We start from the raw sequence: 21,891 nt of genomic DNA, 5'->3' as shown, positions 1-21,891 counted from the left end.
TTTTTATACAACAGCGAGCAAACTAAGGTGGCAGGTGGTTCATCTGATGTTAAAACCGCCCTTCATGGCTCTCACACTCACGGAGGCTTTGCGTTAATAAATTGGAAGTTAAGTCGTTCGTTCGAGAATACTTCAATGGGAATATTCAAACAGTGGTGGTGCGCAGCAAAATCTGCCTTCAAAAACCCTCTGCTATGGGACGGACCTCGAGGTGATACGGGTGGAAATTCGTATTCAGCTTCGATAATTATGAAACTTTGTTCGTTGGCAAGGCACTACTCTCGCGTGTCACTCCATAATAGTAGAGCTAAGAGAAACTATGGACAATAAAAAAAGCAACAAGGACAAATTTCAGCAATGGATAATAGAAGAACACTATGAGGAAAATAGTATTGTTTTATTGTTCGCCGTGAGACTAAGTTCGCGTGAAAACGGACCAATCCAAAGGCACTATTGTTTTGATAAGGATTAGAGAATCTAAAACATAAAGTAAAAATTATGAAAAAACGTGGTTAATAATGTTTTCATTTATACAAACAAACTTGAAATTTTTATTATTTAATTATTTCCCGTTAAAAAAATATACATATTTTTATCACTCGGCAATAGTATACCGATTGTTAATTAAAACATCATAATTTGTGAAATGAATAAAAGAAGATACAAATTTGCTTTAACCTAGGTTAGGTTAATTAACATATCCTAGTGCAATTCACTGACACCCTGGACAATATCATTTATATTTATAAATTGTCTGTTGTTTATAAATTTTTTAAAGTGTCCAAAGCCACGCGCCTCCTACATATTATTTAAAACTATATACAAGTCGTAAAAAGCGATTGAAACAAAATATATGGAGTCGTTTTAAGGTCGAGTCGTGATACGATAAATTTACCATATTTTCTATACAGTTACTTATTACAAATACAAAAGAATACTTTTCAATACATAATTTTAAAAAATAGAACCTTTTTATAACAAATACTTGTGTATTCAGCCAGTGTGCAAGTAAGTCTCACATGCAAAAAGTATCAAGACGTAAATAAAGTAAAAGAAGCGTGAATGAAGCTTCCCTGAGTAACTTAGATATTGAGTAGCCTATAAGGCAAAGGGCAGACAAATCTACTTTAATGCTCATTAGTCAATTAGCATTTTGTCTAACAAAACTATTGTGTACCGGAAATCAAATCCGAAACCGCCAACAAAAATGCATTAAATGTATGTTAAGACGGCCAAACTCCAGTAATGAAGAGTCACCATAAATTACGTAATTTGAATCATAAATACAGTTAGAATTATATTTAGGACATATAATGTCATTGCATTGAATTATAAAGCTACTAAAAGTAGGTCAGTCCTTTGTGTACCTCGAAACGCTTGTGAAAAAGTTTTTAAACTCGATTAGAAAAATTCTGTAATATGTTGGAAAAGAATTAATGATAACTTGCTCATTATTTGGTTATTTTAATTATTTATATCATCACGCCTTTACCCCGAAGTGGTAGGTAGAGATAGCTTTATCACTTACATGACATTCAACATCGTCTTACTCTCAGTCACTCTCGTTGGTTATGAGTACTTTTGAATTGTCTCTTCTCTAGTACCTTCTGGATTCGGTCTAGTTATGTACAAGGCCTGCCCAACCCGACTTCACCTTCCACAGTTGCCTAGTATATCCTACTATATATTAATATGATGATCTACGCGGGAATAATAATTTATTTTTCACTAGGTTTCAATTTCCTATAATTTGTGTACCTGACACGACAAGATGGCGTTAAAATCTCTAATATAAATGGTATAATGTTTCTTTTGTGGTCTTATTTAATCTAAATTATATGTAAAACATAAATTTGTGAATCATTACCACCATCTATTTTATTAACAGATAAGCGTTATTGTTTTATCGTGTTTTCAAACAATAACACTGAATGTATGAACAATATGTAGAAGCCTTATATGGAACTAGCCGTCTATCATGGCTACGCATGCTGGCTATAAGCTTTTAAAATATTAGTATAGAAAAATCGAAGGTTCTTGCCCGACCAAGCCAAGGCTGTAAGTCGATTATGAGAAAAATCATATAGAATCCCGTATTTTCTAACTCTAATTCTAACTCGTGACGAGGACCCGATGAATATACATAACATTTTTGAAATGGCAATTTTCACTAATATTAGGTCCATACATATGAAATTGGCGTATTTCGTACTGGCCACTTTAATCACGATGTTCCAACCTGTTTTTAAAAGAGCTTATCCCAGTCAGCCACTACTAGGTTTGGGAGAAAGTTCTTTAGGGAATTTTATAATATATTTTAAATATTAGGTCCTTACATATGAAATTGGCGTTTTGTCGTACTGGCCACTTTGACCTCAAATACCTCCTCTTTGGTAAGGAATTCCAAATTCAAATTTGTACAGCTATTTACTCATGTATTTGTGCTTCGAGGACCGTCATTCATTTGTTATTTTCTTCTGTTTGCGTCACTCATTTTACAAAATGGAAAACTTAAAGTATCGCATTATTTACGAGTACGAGTTCCGCCGTGGCACTAGTGCTGCGGAAACGACTCGAAGGGTGAATGATGTGTATGGCGGTCATGTTGCAAAAGAAAACACAGTTCGTTTTTGGTTCCAACGCTTTCGTTCTGGAAATTTCAACCCGCAGAACAAGCCCCGTGGACGGCCTGAGACCCAAGTTGATAATGAAGTATTGAAGGTTATTGTGGAAGCGGATCGATCGCAAACCACGTCCAAGTAAGCTGCAGGCTGCGGTGCAGATTCACTTGGAGCAAATTGGGAAGATTCAAAAAGCTTGAAAGGTGGATACCTTACGAATTGACGGAAGCAAACCGGCAAACACGCGTCGACTGTTGCGTTACATTACTGAAACGGCACAATAATGAAGGTGTTTTCAACCGAATTATTACCTGTGATGAAAAATGGATTCTTTACGATAATTGGAAGCGCTCAGCGCAATGGTTGGATCCTGGCCAGCCAGCCAAATCCTGCCCCAAGCGAAAATTAACCCCAAAAAGTTACTTGTAAGCGTTTGGTGGACTAGTGCCGGTATTGTTCATTGCAGTTTTCTCAAATCTGGCCAGACTATTACGGCTGATGTCTATTGTCAGCAATTGCAAACCATGATGGAAAAACTAGCGGCTAAACAACCTAGGCTGGTCAATCGCTCCACGCCACTGCTACTTTACGACAACGCTAGACCACACACTGCACAACAGACGGCTACCATATTAGAAGAGCTTCAATTGGAATGTCTAAGACATCCTCCGTACTATCCGGACCTTGCTCCAACAGAGATTTTTCGAATTTTGGACAACTTCTTGCAAGGGAAAAAAGGCCTTCACAGATTTTATTGATTCCCGTCCGACTGGTTTTTTTTTAGTAAAGGGATCAATGAACTACCTATGAGATGGCAAAAATGCATAGAAAACAATGGTTCATACTTTGATTAATTAAATATATTATATTTAAAAATATTAGACTTTTTGTTCCTCACATACAAAACGCCAATTTCATATGTAAGGACCTAATATTATACCGAAATATACCACTAATAGATTTTGGACGAGATAGCTGATCTCACGAAATGAAATTCTAAACGTAGAGATAAAAAAGTTCAAAGTTAAAATCTATGCATTTCATTCTAATATTTTCTCTTATCATGAAAGATGGCTGCAATAAAGATAAGCTAATTACAAGTTCCTATCACAAAACGCCGATCAAAGAATTCCTTTATATTAATAATTGATTTCGGCAATATTATAGAGTTGATTACAAAATTGAAAACAGTCGACTGTTGGATGTCGAAATAGATTTTGTTTTTAATGTATTATATATATTTAATGTACTAATTATAAATTTGTTAATTCTTTGTTTGAAAGGACATTCACAATTGTATCCTATATGTCCTGTCTGTCTTTTAGTAATGGAGATGAACAAACGAAAGAACATATAATCTACTACATGTAAAGATACACTACTACTACTACATGTACAGGTCCTTCAAGAAAAGAGCGTACAAATTCTTAAAAGGCCGGCAACGCACTCGCGAGCCCTCTGGCATTGAGAGTGTCCATGGGCGGCGGTATCACTTACCATCAGGTGAGCCTCCTGCCCCCCCTATTTTATTTAAAAAAAAAAGTTTAATGCAAGTGATTAACCTTCAATTCTTCCCGATAGCCATAGGTTTTGGCCAGGAAATTCTGGTTTATTATCACAAAGTCACGGAAACGGGATGATAAAAAGTTTAAATACCTGTAAGAATATTATAACGAAGGCGCAGACTGGCTTGATCAAACAGAACTGAAGCGTCGCCTGTTTGCAGAATCGCAGGAATCCGATGGTGTACGTGGCTCCGCTGAGGCAACAGGTGCCGTTGACACATGACGCTCGTACGGGCCTGCCACGTAACTCTGACATAATGTTCCCCTCACCACCAAGGTACTCGTAGCATAGCGAGAGGAAGCTGTAGATCACGAACGCTGGAAAATTATTATTTATTGATACATATAGCAGACAGTTGTATGTAACACTGCCACGGCTTCGCGCGGGAAACCATGACTCGTAAAACTTGAAAAATTCTAAACCTTCCTCATGAATCATTCCATATATTGGTGAAAATATATGGAAATGGTGGTAATTCGTTGACATTTTTGTAGGTCATCATAAATAATATATAGGTAGCGTAAGAGACGTTTTCGTTCGGTTCGGTCTCTTAATTTATTTTGAAAATCCAACCACAAAGTCTTTTTTTAATTAGGCATATATATAACTCGGGTTAACTCTAGCCTTCACAACGTTTCTATGGATAAAAGAATTTTGACAATCGGTTGAGTAGATTCAAAGACAACCCCTGCAACCTCAAACATACAAGATTGTATAACTTGTTTGTAGTTTGCATACTGGATTACTTAAAATATAAAATTTCATGACGGTAGATAATCTATATTTGTTCGACGTGTGCACAATGAAATAAACGCCATATTATTATTGTACACATCATAATATGGCGGGGGTATGATGGAGCCATCACGTCAAAGTGTGGACAACGTGGGAGGCAGGAGACAGGCGGTCGTAATTCTCCCCCTTCCTTTAGAATGTGTATATGAAATTGTATTGTTAGAGTACATTATTGGGAACCTAACACCTAACAACTCCAAATGGGAAAGAATCCTAACAACATTTGACCAAGCCAATACTTCATTTGGCATTTCGAGAGACTAAGGAAAATTTAAGTATTTCTAGAGCGAAATTTTATGCGATTATCAATATCAATAGGCGATTAATAAGAGCGTCAAGAGAGTTCCTTGCCAGTACTTCTCATCCGCTCCAAGGACTTGATTTGAGAACTGATAGTGAATGTAAACAAGGAATATTTGTTACTTATATAGAGCGATGGGCCGATGGGATCGACAGGGTAGCTGGTAGAAATTGGATAGCGATAGCACAAAATAAATAAGGGTGGAAAAAATTGGAGGAGGCCTTCTCACGGACAGGGGGCGCATTTTAGTTAAAATATACATTTTAACATTAAAGGGTTACTATTATTATTATATATATGTGTTATAATACTTATATTCGTTTTGGACGATACTTTGATAAATTATAATTAATTGAAATAATGACTATGTACGTCTGGGTTTTCTGGAAGAAGTGTTAATGTGAAGTTTTTATAGAACAGGCAAACGGACAGGAGGCTCACCTGATGTTAAGTGATACTCAAACGTCACAAAACAACGTCTCACAAACAAAGTACTCAAAACCGAGTCAGAGCACCCCACTACCCACGTGGTCTTGTCTGCCTTATAAAAAATCGCAGGCGCAGAGGAAGAGCAGCCCCCACCCGCTGTAACAAAGCAAAGGCATTATGCAAGCCTCCGCACGCCTTAGGGCTTGAATAAAATGCCTTTGCTTTGGTACGCAAGGGCGGAGCGGCTGCATATCCCGCAGCGCCGGAGCTGTCCAAAAAACCTATTATTAATATTGTTCGGTTAGGTTAGTATTGTTACGAAGACGGTTTATAGATTTTTCCACTACTTAGAGAACTTTTCTGCAGGCTGAAATATGATTTCTGACCGTTTCAGGAGAGGGTTTCAGGGAGGGGACCACATATAAAACAATTGTAATTTGCATAATGTTACCCTAGTTTTCAGGAAGCTGAAACATTTTTTCAGTCAGTTTCAGAATATGTCTAGTGGAGTGGTGCAGTTTTCAGGAAACCCGTTTTCAGGCCTAGGGATATTACCCTTTGATGGAGGAATATTCTAGACCGAACTTTCTAGGCGTGGGACAAGGACGAAGTGATACGAGAGAGAGAGAGAGAAGATCGGAACCTTCTCGTGCCTGACTGGGCACTCTAGAACGCCGTACGACAAGGACGGAGCAATGTGCGAAAGAGACAAAGAGTACGGACGTTTTAGAATTGGGCAATCGCTACTCAGTAATAATGCCGCCTAGAGGGTACTCGAATATTGTTTAGAATTATTCCCAGGGAAATATAAGCGAGCCGAAACGCGACCAGTTAAGTTTAGTTTTGAATGGGATATCAAGAGATAAACACCGAAGCGATAAAGTGTGCCTAAAGTGAAGTGATAAAGTACTGTCTGAAGTGTGCATAATTTGGTAATTAGTGACTGTTTTTGTGTGTTATAAGTGCATTACTACGAATAATTTGTGTTCATAAATTCCGATCCCCTAGCTCGTGACAGTATAATATATATATTTTTTTTAATAACTGCTACCTAAAGTATGGGATCTATTTGATGTATCCCATTGTAAATATCAATAACTATACACCACATACACATATATATGTTATACGTACATGGTATATAAACATTTTATTCTATGCCTTTGTCTTGATTTTTGTATTTATTGAAATTGTAGTGTGGTGTACCCTTCGGAGACTGCGGTCCCTTAATGGTTTCTGGTGTTTTAGTACGCTTAGTTTATTTATAATGTTTAAACAATAATAAAAGTTTAAAAAAAACGTGCCGGTATTGAAAAATTAATTTCACATTCCTCGGCTGTTTGTTATGCATTGAATTAACACATACCCATTAGTTGATTACAGTATACACGATATCGCCATTTTGACCCATATGTAAGCTATGTACCGTTTCAAGGCGTGCCAAGTAAACAGTACATGGAATTATCGTTTCTATGTATCTATTTACTAAGCAAAATGCATTACGTAATGTGCGACGAAGTGAAATCTAAGACGAGCGTTTTCTTTTCATATATTTATTAATTTATAATGTAATCACAGTCAAAACCGTTTACGAAATCGTTTAGAACAACATACCGGTTATATTGACCAACATGAACGATCCCGGCTGAATTCTATGTATTAGGTACTTAATAACAACGTCAACTGTAACGACTATCGGTAATTTACGACCAAATATGAGTAGGTAGTCTCTTCGATGTCGTTAAACAGATTTTGACTGTAATGACTTGCTTTAGTTCAAACTGTTCTAAATATATTACGATTTCATTTTTTAAACTAAAACCGCGAGCTACTACAAAAACTGAATAGCACGTTATAATAATGAACTCTTTAACTAATTAAATTAAATTTTGAATATCAAACACGACGAAAAACGTAAAAAATTACAATCGTGGCCAAGTTTCCTTATTTTTATGTATTAATTAATTTTTATTTAATTCCAATATTTGTCTGTCTTAACATGCGATGAGGAGCATGATGACGAAAAAAAAAATTAAAAGTGTGAGGGTAAGAAAATAGAGTTTCATACCAGTCCTTCTCGTCCGTACTACGCTCTTTGAGACTACTGACTTTCATATAAGTATAAATTATATTATGAATAGATTTTAATGAGTCAAATCATAACTAGTTTACCTCAGAGCATCTCAGTGATTCAATGATAAAGATAAGGTCATCATTCGCTAGATACTCTAGTGAAAGTATGCATACTGCGTAGTAAATGTTGTAATGTGAAAATTTAAAGGTATATAAATATACTAGCTGCCCCCGCGAACTTCGTTTCTCCTTAATGTGGTTTTAGTTAGCCTTAATACCGTGACACGAAAGAATAATTTCACTGTATTATCGTCACTATATGTTGAATTTGATTTACACTTCGGTCTAAGCAACACGTGGTTGGCTATGCTAACACCAAAAATCTAAAAAGTAGAAATAATTGATTTTCACTGTATTTCGTTTACTACAAAATAAATTTATTGATACTTTAGCCTCAATAACACATGGTAATCATGATATTGAATTGTAGCTTATATGACACGTTTGTCTGTTTACCATAGCAGTGCCATCTATTGATTACTTACTCAATCCAGTCGAAAAGTATCGACATCTGTTACAATCTTTTGGAGTTAACAGATAATTGTGACTGTCAATTAATTATAGACAAATAATTTTGCAATAAAATAAAATTGCGACTATAATTAAAGATCTAAGCTATCCTATCTCCTAAGTTGGACCAGACTTGCTCACGGTGTGCCAATTTAATTTAAAATCGGTTAAGTAGTTTAGGAGTCCATCGCGGACAAACATAGTGACAGGAGATTTATATATATTAAGATTAAGATAACCTTTACAAATAAACCGACCTAAGAGAAATTTCGTTCTAATATCAATGTCAGTTCATTAAATGAAATTTAATTGTACAGCGTACACACTTAACACTTACAATCGTGTAGATTATCACACGTGAACATGAATGAGCATTTTTTTATATGAATTCTTTAAAACCTATGAAACAAATGAAAGTGGCCGGCAAGTAAAAAAAAAGATTATTAACTTTTTTTAATTAAATAAAGATACAAATGTTAATAACGAGTGTGACCTCCTCTTGCCAAAATCTAAATTATATATCGGTAGTTTTACGTCGTGTTAGCATCATGGGCATGCAAGGTCGTGCCTTCAAACTCTGACGGAGCACGATTAGATTCTTTAATAGGCTAAACTTAATAACTAAAACATGAAGAAAAACACTTTTTAAAGCTATGTATTATTATTAAAAACTTATAATTATTTACATAATTCTAACGTGCTTTACAGCGTGCGTGGTCACGGTGACGGTGGTTTAAAATTTAGAATTATGTAAATAATTATAAGTTTTTAATAATAATACACAGCTTTAACCCGTTCAAAAAGTGTTTTTCTTAATGTGTAAAAGCTATTTTAATAGAAGACAAAACTAAAACATAACCAAACAGCCATTTATAGCCAAAAATCGTAAGCATATGTCGAGTACAGCTAACCTACTTGCATTAAAGAAAAAAAACAGAAATTAGACAAATCGAATTCGCTGTTATCGCTTGTAATTTTTTATTCATAAAATTTACGTTTTTATCTTTAAAAGTTGCTATTACGTGAAGTTTAAATAATCAGTGTCTTGCTTGGGCGAATCAATTAATAAGAAATTATCGAACGAAGCATAACATAATTTCGTAATTACAGTAAAATAATTGTATAGTGCAAAAAATATTACATTCATCATGAATTGAGGAAGACCTTTCCAAGCGAAATAGCTTCCGTTAGAAATGTAAACATACAGTCTTTCTTTCTACTTCTTTGCACATCGTACAGCCCGTGACCGTCGTTAATCCTGCATTAACGCAGTGATGCTAACTTGGGGATTTTCTCCCTTAATATGGGGGGAATCATTTTAATAAATATATTAGCTTCATACCTATATTTAACTTAGTTTAAATAATTCATTTATTTGCAAGAAAATGGTACATTTATATCGATCACACAAATATAGGCATGCAAATATCACATTAATTTTCATTATATAAGAACATCTATCATAATAATAAGTCAAGCTATTTCTGTGGTAATAGATCAGACAATGATATGTACATTTTGGTTCAGTATGACTTATCATATTGACCTATGTCCACAGATTTATAATTAATTGTTGTCAAACTAATCCAAATACTTGCCAACGCTAAAAAAGGCACCTTAACTTTAAAAATGTAATAATCTTCCCCTTGAAAGAATTACACGGCCGTGATCTATAACTTCTAGCAAGGTGAAAACGCTCGATTCTATACAGTTTGTTTAAACCCTCCAACTCAACTAACAAAATAAGCCAAATATTAACTCCAAGGCTATAACTGAAATATAAAAAAGCCTTAATATTTGATATTACTTGAATATAGTGTTTTTGACGTAATTTTGAAATTACCCCTCATCCCGAGTTAAGGAGAAAACCTTTAGGTGTAATCGATAGTTAGGTGTGTTTTAGTCGGTTCTAGAGGGAACATTTTGTAAGTACTGTCGTCACTGCCTTAAAGCTAAATTGTATTCAATTAACTTGTTAGTTGTCATAAGGATACGGCTAACAGCACAATAAAGATTAACCATTTAAACAGAACGAGTTCTAGATTCCACTTGGTATTTGTAACATTATAACATTACATATAGGCATTATTTCAATATAATGTTTCATTTTTAGATTAGTTCTTTTAAAATTCACCATGCAATCAATGGTTAACTTTTATGTAATGTTGCGTAACTGATTCTAATGTGATTGTAATTATTTCATTTAAATATATCAATCTGGGACTTGTCCAGCAGAAAAATACAGGAAAATTACGTACATAGTATTAATTATATATCTATGTATAGAGGAAGCAACATGATTTATATTTAACTTTATTTATCAGCCTACATGAAGGACTTTCCCAACGGGTATTACTTATGAATTCTAATATATAATTTCATTATTAATTCCGGGATTGATAACACCTCATATGAATGTCAACTACATTGACATTAAGGACAGAATTTAAACGGTTTTAAAACAATTGATCTGTTGATCTGACATGTACGGCCGTTAAAATGGGCAAAAACGAAAATCTATTTTTCCCACTACATTACTTTAACATAAGCAAAATATAGATATATGCCTATGCACACTTTCTGTCTATATACGCACTATCACTCGCTGGTAGGGTATAGGAAAACAATGTGAGAAAACCGGCATGCCAAAAAGTCGACGGAGTGTGTCACAGAAGGCTAACCTTGTCTATAAGGAACTTGAATGATGACGAACACGAGAACTCTGCGGCTGAGACTTTAGGGTTGTAGCGCCATTGGTATTGAAAAAAACGTAGAATTACCCATTTACCGTGAAAGGAGATCAAAAACACTCGATATCTATATATATCAAAATGAATGCCTATTTTGCCCTTGATCACGCGTGAACGGCTGGACTGATTTCGCTAATTCTTTTTTGTTGTGTTAGTTATTGACAGGGGGTTCTTAGGTGAATAAAAAAAAAACCGCAGAAAATTAGAAATTTAACTTTTGTTACGATAGCAATTTTCTTTTTTAATTTCATTCAAACTTTTTTGATGTAAACATGGCGTTTTTGACATTGACAGAATGCGTGCTGCAAATATCGTCGAAGAGGATGTAAGAAAACTGAATATAGTTTGAAACAAATGTTTCGAACGGAGTTATAATATTGATAAAATACATATAAAATATACAGTAGCTAATTGTTTGTAGCATTAATGTCGGAATACCAACAAAACTATTTATATACGCGCCAGAAAAACAAACAAATAATGTTTTATATCATAAAGCTTTTCTAGTTAATTATACCAATACGAATTCAATATTCATAGGTAAGACAGGACAACGTCTGCCTGGTCCGCTAGTATGTTATAAATATGGTTTTAAACCGCTAGGTTTATGCAATATTTCCGTACCTACATTAATAACCGCGGTTGCGTAAAATGAGGTTAGGCACATAGTATAAATTCAGCTAAAAGCACGTAGCCGATACCTATATTGAGGTATACTCATATCTTTATTAAAAAGCAAATAGATTTCAATAGATAACTAATTTTAACGAAACTTCAGATAAGATTATTATTTCATAATTTTACACGAATTAAAATTATTGTCTTATCTTAGCGTTCTGCTGTAATTTTTCTATAGAATTTCATTTTGTTTCTGTTAAACAGTTTTGAAGTTCATTTAACGTTATATTTATTTGACGTTTTTCTGTTTTTATTATAATGATATTTCCTAATACATACATACAAAAATCGCCACACATCAGTAAAGGATGGCCCAAAAAGCTCTTGCAAAAATCCGCTGCTTGGGTTGTATATTAAAAAAAAGACTAAACTATACTGCGAAAAACAGCATTTCATAATCAATTCAATTTCGATTACTTTCTATATACGATACATTGTTGGAATCTAATAATGAGTATAACGATTTTATTTCCAAGCACGTGTTCTCGATTTCGTAATATTTCTTAAGAGTCATATCGAGGCGAAACTTCTTTACTTCTTAATAATATTTGAAGGACACAGGAAAGATATTTGAAGTCGATTTCATTTCTGTGATTGCTTTTATTTAATAACTACAACGAGCCCTGACAATTAAAATTATATTTTATGTTGTGTGCAAATTTTTATGTTACTTTATAGTCAATAGGCCAATGAATGCTAGTAATTAATAGAAGACATATAAATCCTAAGCCACATTGATAATCAAATGGCTATTGTGACTCGATTCAGTAGTGAATTTATAAAACCGTCCTAAATATATAATACTCGATTATATTATTATTAGTGTAAAGGCTGTTTCATATAGAGAATTTCTTCATTTATTTATAACTTATATTTAAATAATTATACTAAGACATGTTTTTTAAAATATAGAATACTAATTAAATGTAAAACAAATATTCATATATACATAGATCGTTAGCACATCATATTTTACTATGTAAAATTGTTTCACATACATACAAGAGATCAAAAAAAAATACTTTTTTGCATCAGAATAGCCCTTACCTTACAAGAGGACAAATATAATTAATATAGACATAGACATTGCATCATTCTACACAACTGTATAACGGGGCTTATGATATATTTAAAATTTCAAATGTTTCGTAGTTTATTTTAGAATAGATCGAATGTCTAAATACCTTTTTCATTAAATTAGAACAAGATATACCAATCACTGGTGTGCATGTTTAACCAACACGATTGATTAAAATAACTCCATATAAATAGCGACCTAGTTCACAAATTTTATTGCTCATATTTCACTACGCTGCATTCTCGTTTCACGATATTCCTTGAGATTTCAATAGGTAGGAACTCTTAATAACAAAAATAGTAGGTAGTATATTGATCAGATGACATATGCTCGGCTCGCATTAAAAATAATTATTTGTTTGTCTTTTATAAAATTGAATTTCTGTCCGAGGGTGTGAACTCTCGCTTGTAAGACGCTTGAAAGCATTGTGAGGAAACCTGCATACCTAAGACCCAAAAAGTCGACAGCGTAGCACTGAAGGCTGATCACCTAATAATAATAATAAAGCCCATTTATTTGCAACAGCCTTAAATAACATTTTTATCTTATAACTATTCATATAAAACTATGTTATTGGAACCCCATGTAAGGTAAAGGCCTTCTCTAGTGGAACTTCTATGTTTCTTATTTTTTAGCTATTTTTATATAATACAAACGAGCCTGCGGAACGCCCAAAATGGGCAGTCATCGCAGCCCATGGACACCTATTTATATTATTAGTGGGTGTGTTGCCGGCCTTTGAGGGTGGAGTACGCTCGAATTTTGAAAGAAGAAATTCTTGTTTGTTAGAGTAAAATCCCATCAGGTCAATTTACGGTTATTTAAGTTTAAAGCATGTTTATAGTGCTTCTTTTATGTTTTTTCTTGATGAAAAAGCCTACCGCGTACAAGCCAGGCGTTCCTCCTTTATAATAGAGTATAGACTAATCATGTTCTTCAATATTGCATCCCTTGGTATAGCGGAAGTCAGGAACTTTCGCTATGTTTTTGTTTTGTTATGTTTCTTTCTCTTTTTTGTAGTTTGTTTCTTATCTCTGATCCTAATGATCTGACATTAAATATACCAATTTTTAGAGTTAAATTTTTTGTTTTTATTTTATATAGAGGGTTATTAACCTCACTAGCCTATTAGAAAAATAAAATAATCACGAGACAAATACAGTCTGAGGCCCAAACCTAAAAGGTTGTAGCGGTTATTATGTGTTCACTTGGCTTATATGGTAATCATAGTGAGGAAATACTGCCTAAGATCCAAAAAGCCGACAGTGTAGCACAGAAGGCTGATGACAGTGTATCATTTAACAACAAGTGAAGCTCCTATTGTTTGCCTCCTAATACATAAAATAAAAAGATCACGAAAAAGATACAGAAGCCTGAGGCGCAGACCTAAAAAGGTTGTAGCGCCACCGGTTATAACGCGTACACGACTAAAGCGACAAACAAGGTCGTTGATACGATTATCTATTGGCCTACATAGTGATAGTAGAAAATAAATTACCTTCATAACAATCCCTGACCGTGAAGAAGTAGACATAATACGAGTCGCCCATAAAGAATAGCAAGGAGATCCAGCTGTAGATGCCGTATATTGGTACAATGAACAGAATCCTCACAATCCATCGCTGCTCCGATGGGTTAGTGTACCAGCGCAGGTGTTGATAAATCTGCAATGGATTTATAATAATTAATAACGTAGTATTAGTAGGAGTAGTATCATATCATAGGAGCAGTGTTGGCCTAGTGGCTTCAGCGTGCGACTCGCACCCCTGAGGTCGTACGACGATCCCCGGCTGTGCACCAATGGACTGTCTTTCTATGGGCGCATTTAACATTAGCTCGAACGGTGAAGAAAAACGTGAGGAAACCGGCTTGCCTTAGACCCAAAAAGTCGACGTGTCGTGTGTGTCAGACCTGGCGTGTGTCAGGCACAGAAGGCTGATCACCTACTTGCATATTCGATTAACAAATGATCATGAAACATATACAGAAATCTGAGGCCCAGACCTAAAAAGGTTGTACCGCCATTGATTTTTTTTTTTGGATCATATAATAACAACATCATTATCTTATCTCTATAACCTTAATTAACGTTTATATTGAATACATAAGGCTTTATTACACATTAAAAAAACTGATTTTAACTATAACAAAGAACGCTTCACTGTCATAGGCATCACAAATCACGCTGCAAATGTTATTGATCTATATTATTATTATACATTCCTAAAATTCCATTTCTCAGTACTATTGAATATTGACATAACAAATGTTAGTCGTTGAGATATTTTTAGTTGGTACAACCAATCATATTCACATAGTTAAACATATTGCACATACGAGGAATTACCTACTTCATCTTTCTATAAAATACTAGCCTATCCCGGGAGGAGACTTATTTAAAAAAAAAATGAAAAAAGGACCTTTCTTGATAATGTGGCATAGTGCAATATTTTTTTGAAATCGGTCCAGTAGTCTTTGCGTTTATTCTTTATAAGACGTATGTCCTCTTTATTTATTTTTTTGTTTTGTTACATGACGGATGGCTTATCTGATTTTAAGTGATACCGCCACCCATGGACACTCGCAATGCCAGAAGGCTCGCAAGCGCGCTTTTTAAAATAGATATGAAATATTGTATTATTAGGGCGTATTACCGAAAAACTTGTAATGTCAAATATTCTTCGAACTCAGCATTATTTGTATTATATAAGTAGAAGTAACTAATAAAAAAGATTGGAGTAAAACAAAGGGGTAAAGTACAAAACAGTGTAATACGAAGCCTTACTTAAAAATAACCCACTCAAAAAAATCAAAGTGGAAATTGACCAGTCACACTACTTGCGTTTGTGATGGCAGATGGATGGTAAATCATGACGGTCCTTGAAATAATGTAGTAGGGCAGAAATAAGGGAAAAGGACACCCGGCAAAGATCATGGAACATAAACAAGATAGCGGGGAAAGATTGGAGTATAATAACGAATATGAGAACGAACGAAGAATTCTGAGCATAACATTAACATAATTCAACTCAAATAATAGCATTCGAATAAAGGCAAGGAATAATTAATTAGTAGTAGTAGTTTAATATTAGATTCCAACTAGAGAATGTACGCAGAACAATGAAGGAAAAAAGGATGGCTATAGTGTAACGGTTACATAATTATCCCGTCTTCTAGGGACCAAGAGAAAACCTATTCCGCAGGCGTGACTATCGCAGTAATATGTACCTAACCTACGCCTGGGATAAGACTCTGAAAGTTTCCCTATATCGTCAACTTTTCGGTAGTTTTGTAGCAATCAAATGAAGAATTTATGCTTTTTAGTTCCAAAACACGAAAAATAGTTAAAACAGAACTGATTCTGTAACAAAATGTGTGCGTGTACTATTGTAAATACGTAAGAAATGAAGATTATTACACAATTTCATTGTAATAGATTTATTACTATCATTGTTATTATATATTTTTGTAATAAATAACTTCGAACCTCTTAGAATAAACCGTGGTAGGGACAGGAAAAAGATCTCACGTAACGGAAAAAATGTGACGCGTAACCCAAAAATGTGACGGTATTTTTTTCTAAAAACTATAATCCCCACGGATTCTCTCTTATAGCCTGCTGCAAAGAGAATTCCCCATATTAAATGATCAACTTAATTGGATTAGTCAAGTACAGAGAAGGTCTGGAAAATATCAGGTTATTAGCCACGGTTCAGTGAACTAAGACACCCCCTTACGCGTTCGCTCAATAAGATGAATTCATACTATTTACATTTTAACATTGATATATTTTTATTAAGAACCAGCTATCCGCACCTATTCCTCATGAATCAATTAATTTCGTGAGTTTATAGGAAATTTTTATCAACAAGCATTACAACTAGAACCCAATCATATATTTTATCGTAAAGGCGTTTGTCAGAAACGTTATCGTTCGACCGTTTTTCACTGACATACTGTGCAAATTCGACTACCACAAAGCCTTTATATATTTCGGTTTGATATACTAACACTCCCAAAAAAAGTGACTTTCTATTGGTAACAAAATTCAGAATGTGTTTAATCAATGCAGATAAACCCCCCTAAAACCTCACAAACTTTACTTCTTAGCATAGATACACTTACACGAGACAAAAACGTTTTCATTTTCATAATATTCATATAACATCATATTTTATAGCATTTCTTACGAACAGTCAGCATTCTTATATTGTTTTAACTAATAACAACACAGAGGCAGCTAAATTAGTAAGGTCTGTGTGTATTTGTAAAAAAAAACAAACCATTATAATATTTAGTACGGATTAAAAACACCATAATACATATTTATACAGTTGTTATGTTAGCAATTTATTATTTAAGGACGAAACTTGCGACTATTACGTCAAGCCATAGCAAATATTTGTATGGAATTATATGAAATAAAATTTAAAATCAAATAAACAGAACGAAACAGATTTAATTACAAGATTTTATGATACAGTCACAGCCGTAGGTGGACGCCCAAAAGTATCTATTTACGCAACTTCGATAAACCACAACAAACAAACAATTTCATATTTACTTTGGCATAAAATATTATACAGTGAGTGAGATCATATTTTTGTGTGGCATGTACGTTTAGAAATACAATTAAAAAACTAATTCCGTGATCTATTACACTCACAAACATATTATAGACATAACCATTTCTTATATGTAACAAGGGGGCAAAAACGGGCAGGAGGGTGGCTCAGAAGTGCGATGCCGGCCTATTAAGAATTGGTACGCTCTTTTGTTGAAGGACCCATAGTCTAATTAATTCGGAAATACTTCAGTGAACCAACTCCTTTTTTATTAATATCCAGGGACATCCATTTACAGACAACCTGGCGTTGAAGAGACGCGAGGAGAGTGGAAGTAGGTCTGGGAAATGCAATGAACAACTACCCACTAACATAATAGATTTCATTACAAGGTCAAAAAATAACGATTTCAAATTACATAACTTAGTTATTGTTGACTACTCCGTGTAAATCCTCTATAGTATATAACACAAGTCAGGCTAATGATGGACCTATCCAATGAGGTCGTGCCTTCAACCCCTATGCACCAATGCACCAATAGTCTTTAATATTTACTATGTATCTAACGGTGAAGTATTTTTCCATACATTAGACATAGACAAATTCGTTCATGGTATTGCTTTAACGCAGTAAAGTTTTTACTAAAACAATGCAATTTGATTGAGATTAAAATTATAAGTACTCAATGTATAAGTATTAGTTTATAGGCAATGTTAAAAATAGGTAATGTCGTTATTATTTAACTTCAAGTGCTGTATCGACAAGGCTAAAGATTACAGACTCATAAAATTATAATTTGCAATCATGGCAAGTGTTGCAAAGTGGCTTACATATTTGATATTAAAGAAAATCAAGTATGGAAAGTTAACCAATGCGACAGGCGATGAATAAACTTACGGATAAAAATTAATTATATAACTCACTAAATAGCTGTCCGGTTTTTCTACTTATGTGATTATGATGATTAACTGTTCCTTCCTACTTCCAAGTATTTCTCCCCGGTCAAATACTTCACCGTTAGATACTCTTTAACATTTACAATGTATCTAACGGTGAAGTATTTTTCCATACATTATACATAGACAAATTCGTGAATGGTTTTTCTTAAACGCGGTAAAGTTTATATACAAACATTTAGTGTTACTATTATATTATTAAGTATCCAATTTTACTATATAGACACCTACAAATTATACTCCAATTGTGATGACGTAACACACTGAAACGCGCTAACAAAGTTATTCCGGCCGTGGATATATACGACTTCTCGACCTTAGTCATTGGGGCCTTCGAGCGACCCAGTGGTTAAACTGGGAATCTCCGTTTACGTCAAAGGAAAACTACACCATCCTTCGTCTACAATACGTATGGTGCAGGTACGGTGTAAGAAAACAACATATCAGCATATAAAGAAAAAAGTCAAGGACATAAACAGATAATTGTAGCGTCCGCGTCTCTAATACATAAGTAACAATACATGTACAAGATTGCAGACAAAATTCAAAGGTCTATTTTAAGTACGTAGAATTAAGCCATCATAATATATCGAGTATTTACCATAATTTGATAAGAAAATCAACAGGCAGCGGACTTATTAAAAGATTGGCGATTTGCGTAAGACAGGAGGGATGACATTTTGAAAATTAAATTAATTAATTTCCAAACAAAACATGGACCGACGAAGCCAACCGCTGGAGAGAACCTACAGGAAAAAGAAACGTGGCATTACCACAAAAGGGATGGGCTGACATCAATAAAGTTCCTGGGAGAAATACTTGGATGTGGGAAAGAACAGTTCCTAGAGGCCTGGAGGACTTAACCCTAAAGCGGTCCATACTGCAGAAAACGAAGTGTAAGGACTCGTGTAAGTATGAATGTGTCGAGTAAGCGTTTTGATGTATGTAAAGAGAAGTATGAACTAGCGATCAGTTGTTACTGCGCACTGCGATCGCGTGTGGACGTGGATTAGTATTGGGGAAAATATAAACTACAGTATTGAGTACCCAAGTACTTATATTAATCTGCGTATCCACAAGTAATTCCCATCCACAGTTAGGATAACGTATTATAGAACACAGTTACGTTACAGAAGTAATAGAATTAACAATAACTGACATGGACCAAGTGTGTAATAACAGAACTAACACTCGTCTTATTTTTAATTGATATAGTGTGAACTATCGGACCTACTAGACGTTAGCATGATATATTAAGCGATTAGGATATTCAAACAAACTATAAAAATGCCGACTGCAGGGCCACCTGCCGGGTTGATTTGTAAATCTAAATACTGGGCCCAAACGCATACAAAAAAACATTCAAATCGGGCCAGCCGTTTAAGAGGAGTTCAGTGACAAACACATGTACAGTAGAATTATATATATACACGAGTATATATGTATGTATATGGAAGCTACACACGGTGTGCAAATTAGATTGAAATCGGTTAAGTAGTTTAGGGGTCCATAGCGGACAAAAAACGTGACGCGAAATTTATATATATATATTAGGATTAAAGTGGCTTTATTATTATTAATATAGACAACAACCATTTATCATAATCACATAAGTAGAAAAACCGGACAGCTATTTAGTGAGTTATATAATTAATTTTTATCCGTAAGTTTATTCATCGCCTGTCGCATTGGTTAACTTTCCATACTTGATTTTCTTTAATAGCAAATATGTAAGCCACTTTGCAACACTTGCCATGATTGCAAATTATAATTTTATGAGTCTGTAATCTTTAGCCTTGTCGATACAGCACCTGAAGTTAAATAATAACGACATTACCTAGTTTTAACATTGCCTATAAACTAATACTTATACATTGAGTACTTATATTTTTAATCTCAATCAAATTGCATTGTTTTAGTAAAATCACTGTCTCTTTTCATCTCAGCATATACACAATTTGTCAGAAAGCGATGAAAGACTAATTTAGTAGGAGTACAATTAGACTGATGAATGTTCTAAATATTTTGAAATTATATTCTAAATACAGCCACACTATTGATTAGTCAGTTAAAACTATATTCCTAGGACACGTAAAGGTACTTCGATACAAAGAATAATCGATAAGTTCATAATTTATTTTGTTATCAGTCTATATATTTAAGGTTCATAGGCAAAAACCAGTCTAGACTAGTATATATAATCTAGAGATGATCGCCCCTTTGAAGCGATGTCTAGACCATTGACATTTATTAAATACTATATATGTATTCTAATCTTGGACGCAACAGGTAATCTACCAAATTATACATAATATACCTGGTACTTTTATTGTTGTCGAGTTGGTTTGCAATACATGGATGTTAAGGTGAAAATATGTATGGTTTAATTTTAAAGCTTTTCACGAAAAATATTTTATAAGGCATGTTGCAGTATTTTTTTAAACAGTTGCTTCGACTGTGTGTAATGAAACTATACTAAAATGAAACTACTTTAATCAAATTTATGTAAAGGTATCCGATTTTCTGATCCATATTCTTATTCGTTCTCATGTCATAATCTCAGAGCGCTGTCAGATATGTCAAACTTCAAACAGAACAATACTTTGGTAGCCCTTGAATAGACATTTAGAACACGGTCCTATGTATATGTTGCTTAGTATTACTATCTATTTGTAATTCCTGTTAGTATATAGCAGTTAGGCGCTTCATGTTTTTTTAATTTACCCAAACTAGATATTTCATTAAATATAAAATTTTGTTTAACATATTCCAGTTTCAATAGACGACCTTCATAACTAAGTTCCAGTTCTAAAGTAGCTCTAACTTATGTGAGAACTCTTGAGTGCTTCGTTATTAATATTTATATTAATTCCGTATCACACTGTTATGACGATAATTCTATGAGAGTCTTTGGAGATATACTGGTTTTCGTGTTCGCTTAACTACACGTTTTAACGTGGACAATAATGAGTTGTTAGAGGATTTTTTCAGATTATCACAGCTGAGTTTCATCATCGGACGTCGAGGCAGAATACGAATTTTCACTTCGATCACCTCGAAGTCCATTGTTCCACAACTGAGCGTTTTTATGTTAATGCTGTGGACCACCACTTTCTGGTGGTCACCAACTACCTACTGAAGTATTTCCAAACCAATTCGACTTATGGTCCTTCAAAGAAAATGGCCCTCTGGCGTTGAGTGTCCTTAGGCGTTTGCTTCTATAAAATAAAATACAAGTAAATTTGTCTCAAGATTTGTTCTTTTTGTAGTTTGACATTTACCGTCTCAATACCTTTTAATTATCTGTAATGTATCAGACATTTATATAACTACTCTGTAACTCCCAATACCGATTGAATGTTAAGATTTATAGCGTGAAAACTTAGATAGACGAAAAAATTGCTTGGTTGAAAATTTACATCGATAATCGTAATTATTTTTTATTATTAGCGTATTAAGATTGTAACATTTTTCATTTCTAAAACGCCAAGGATTTTTACGAACGTATG

General features: G+C 34.1%; 1 protein-coding gene across 2 annotated transcripts in view; it reads right to left on the bottom strand.

Annotated features, from left to right (window-relative positions):
• Positions 1–21,891, bottom strand: part of LOC123711750 (transmembrane protein 184B) — a 33,134-nt gene that overhangs the window by 7,222 nt on the left and 4,021 nt on the right. For both annotated transcript variants that reach the window (XM_045664490.1, XM_045664491.1), the window contains exons 3-4: positions 14,360–14,525; positions 4,278–4,504 (exon numbers count right to left, since the gene is read on the bottom strand). In XM_045664490.1, coding sequence (XP_045520446.1) covers positions 4,278–4,504; positions 14,360–14,525 — 393 coding nt within the window. The remainder of the gene's footprint in view (positions 1–4,277; positions 4,505–14,359; positions 14,526–21,891) is intronic.

The sequence above is a fragment of the Pieris brassicae genome, chromosome 7 (assembly GCF_905147105.1).
Source record: "Pieris brassicae chromosome 7, ilPieBrab1.1, whole genome shotgun sequence".
Taxonomy (NCBI): domain Eukaryota; kingdom Metazoa; phylum Arthropoda; class Insecta; order Lepidoptera; family Pieridae; genus Pieris; species Pieris brassicae.
This window is presented reverse-complemented; position numbering and strand designations above follow the sequence as displayed.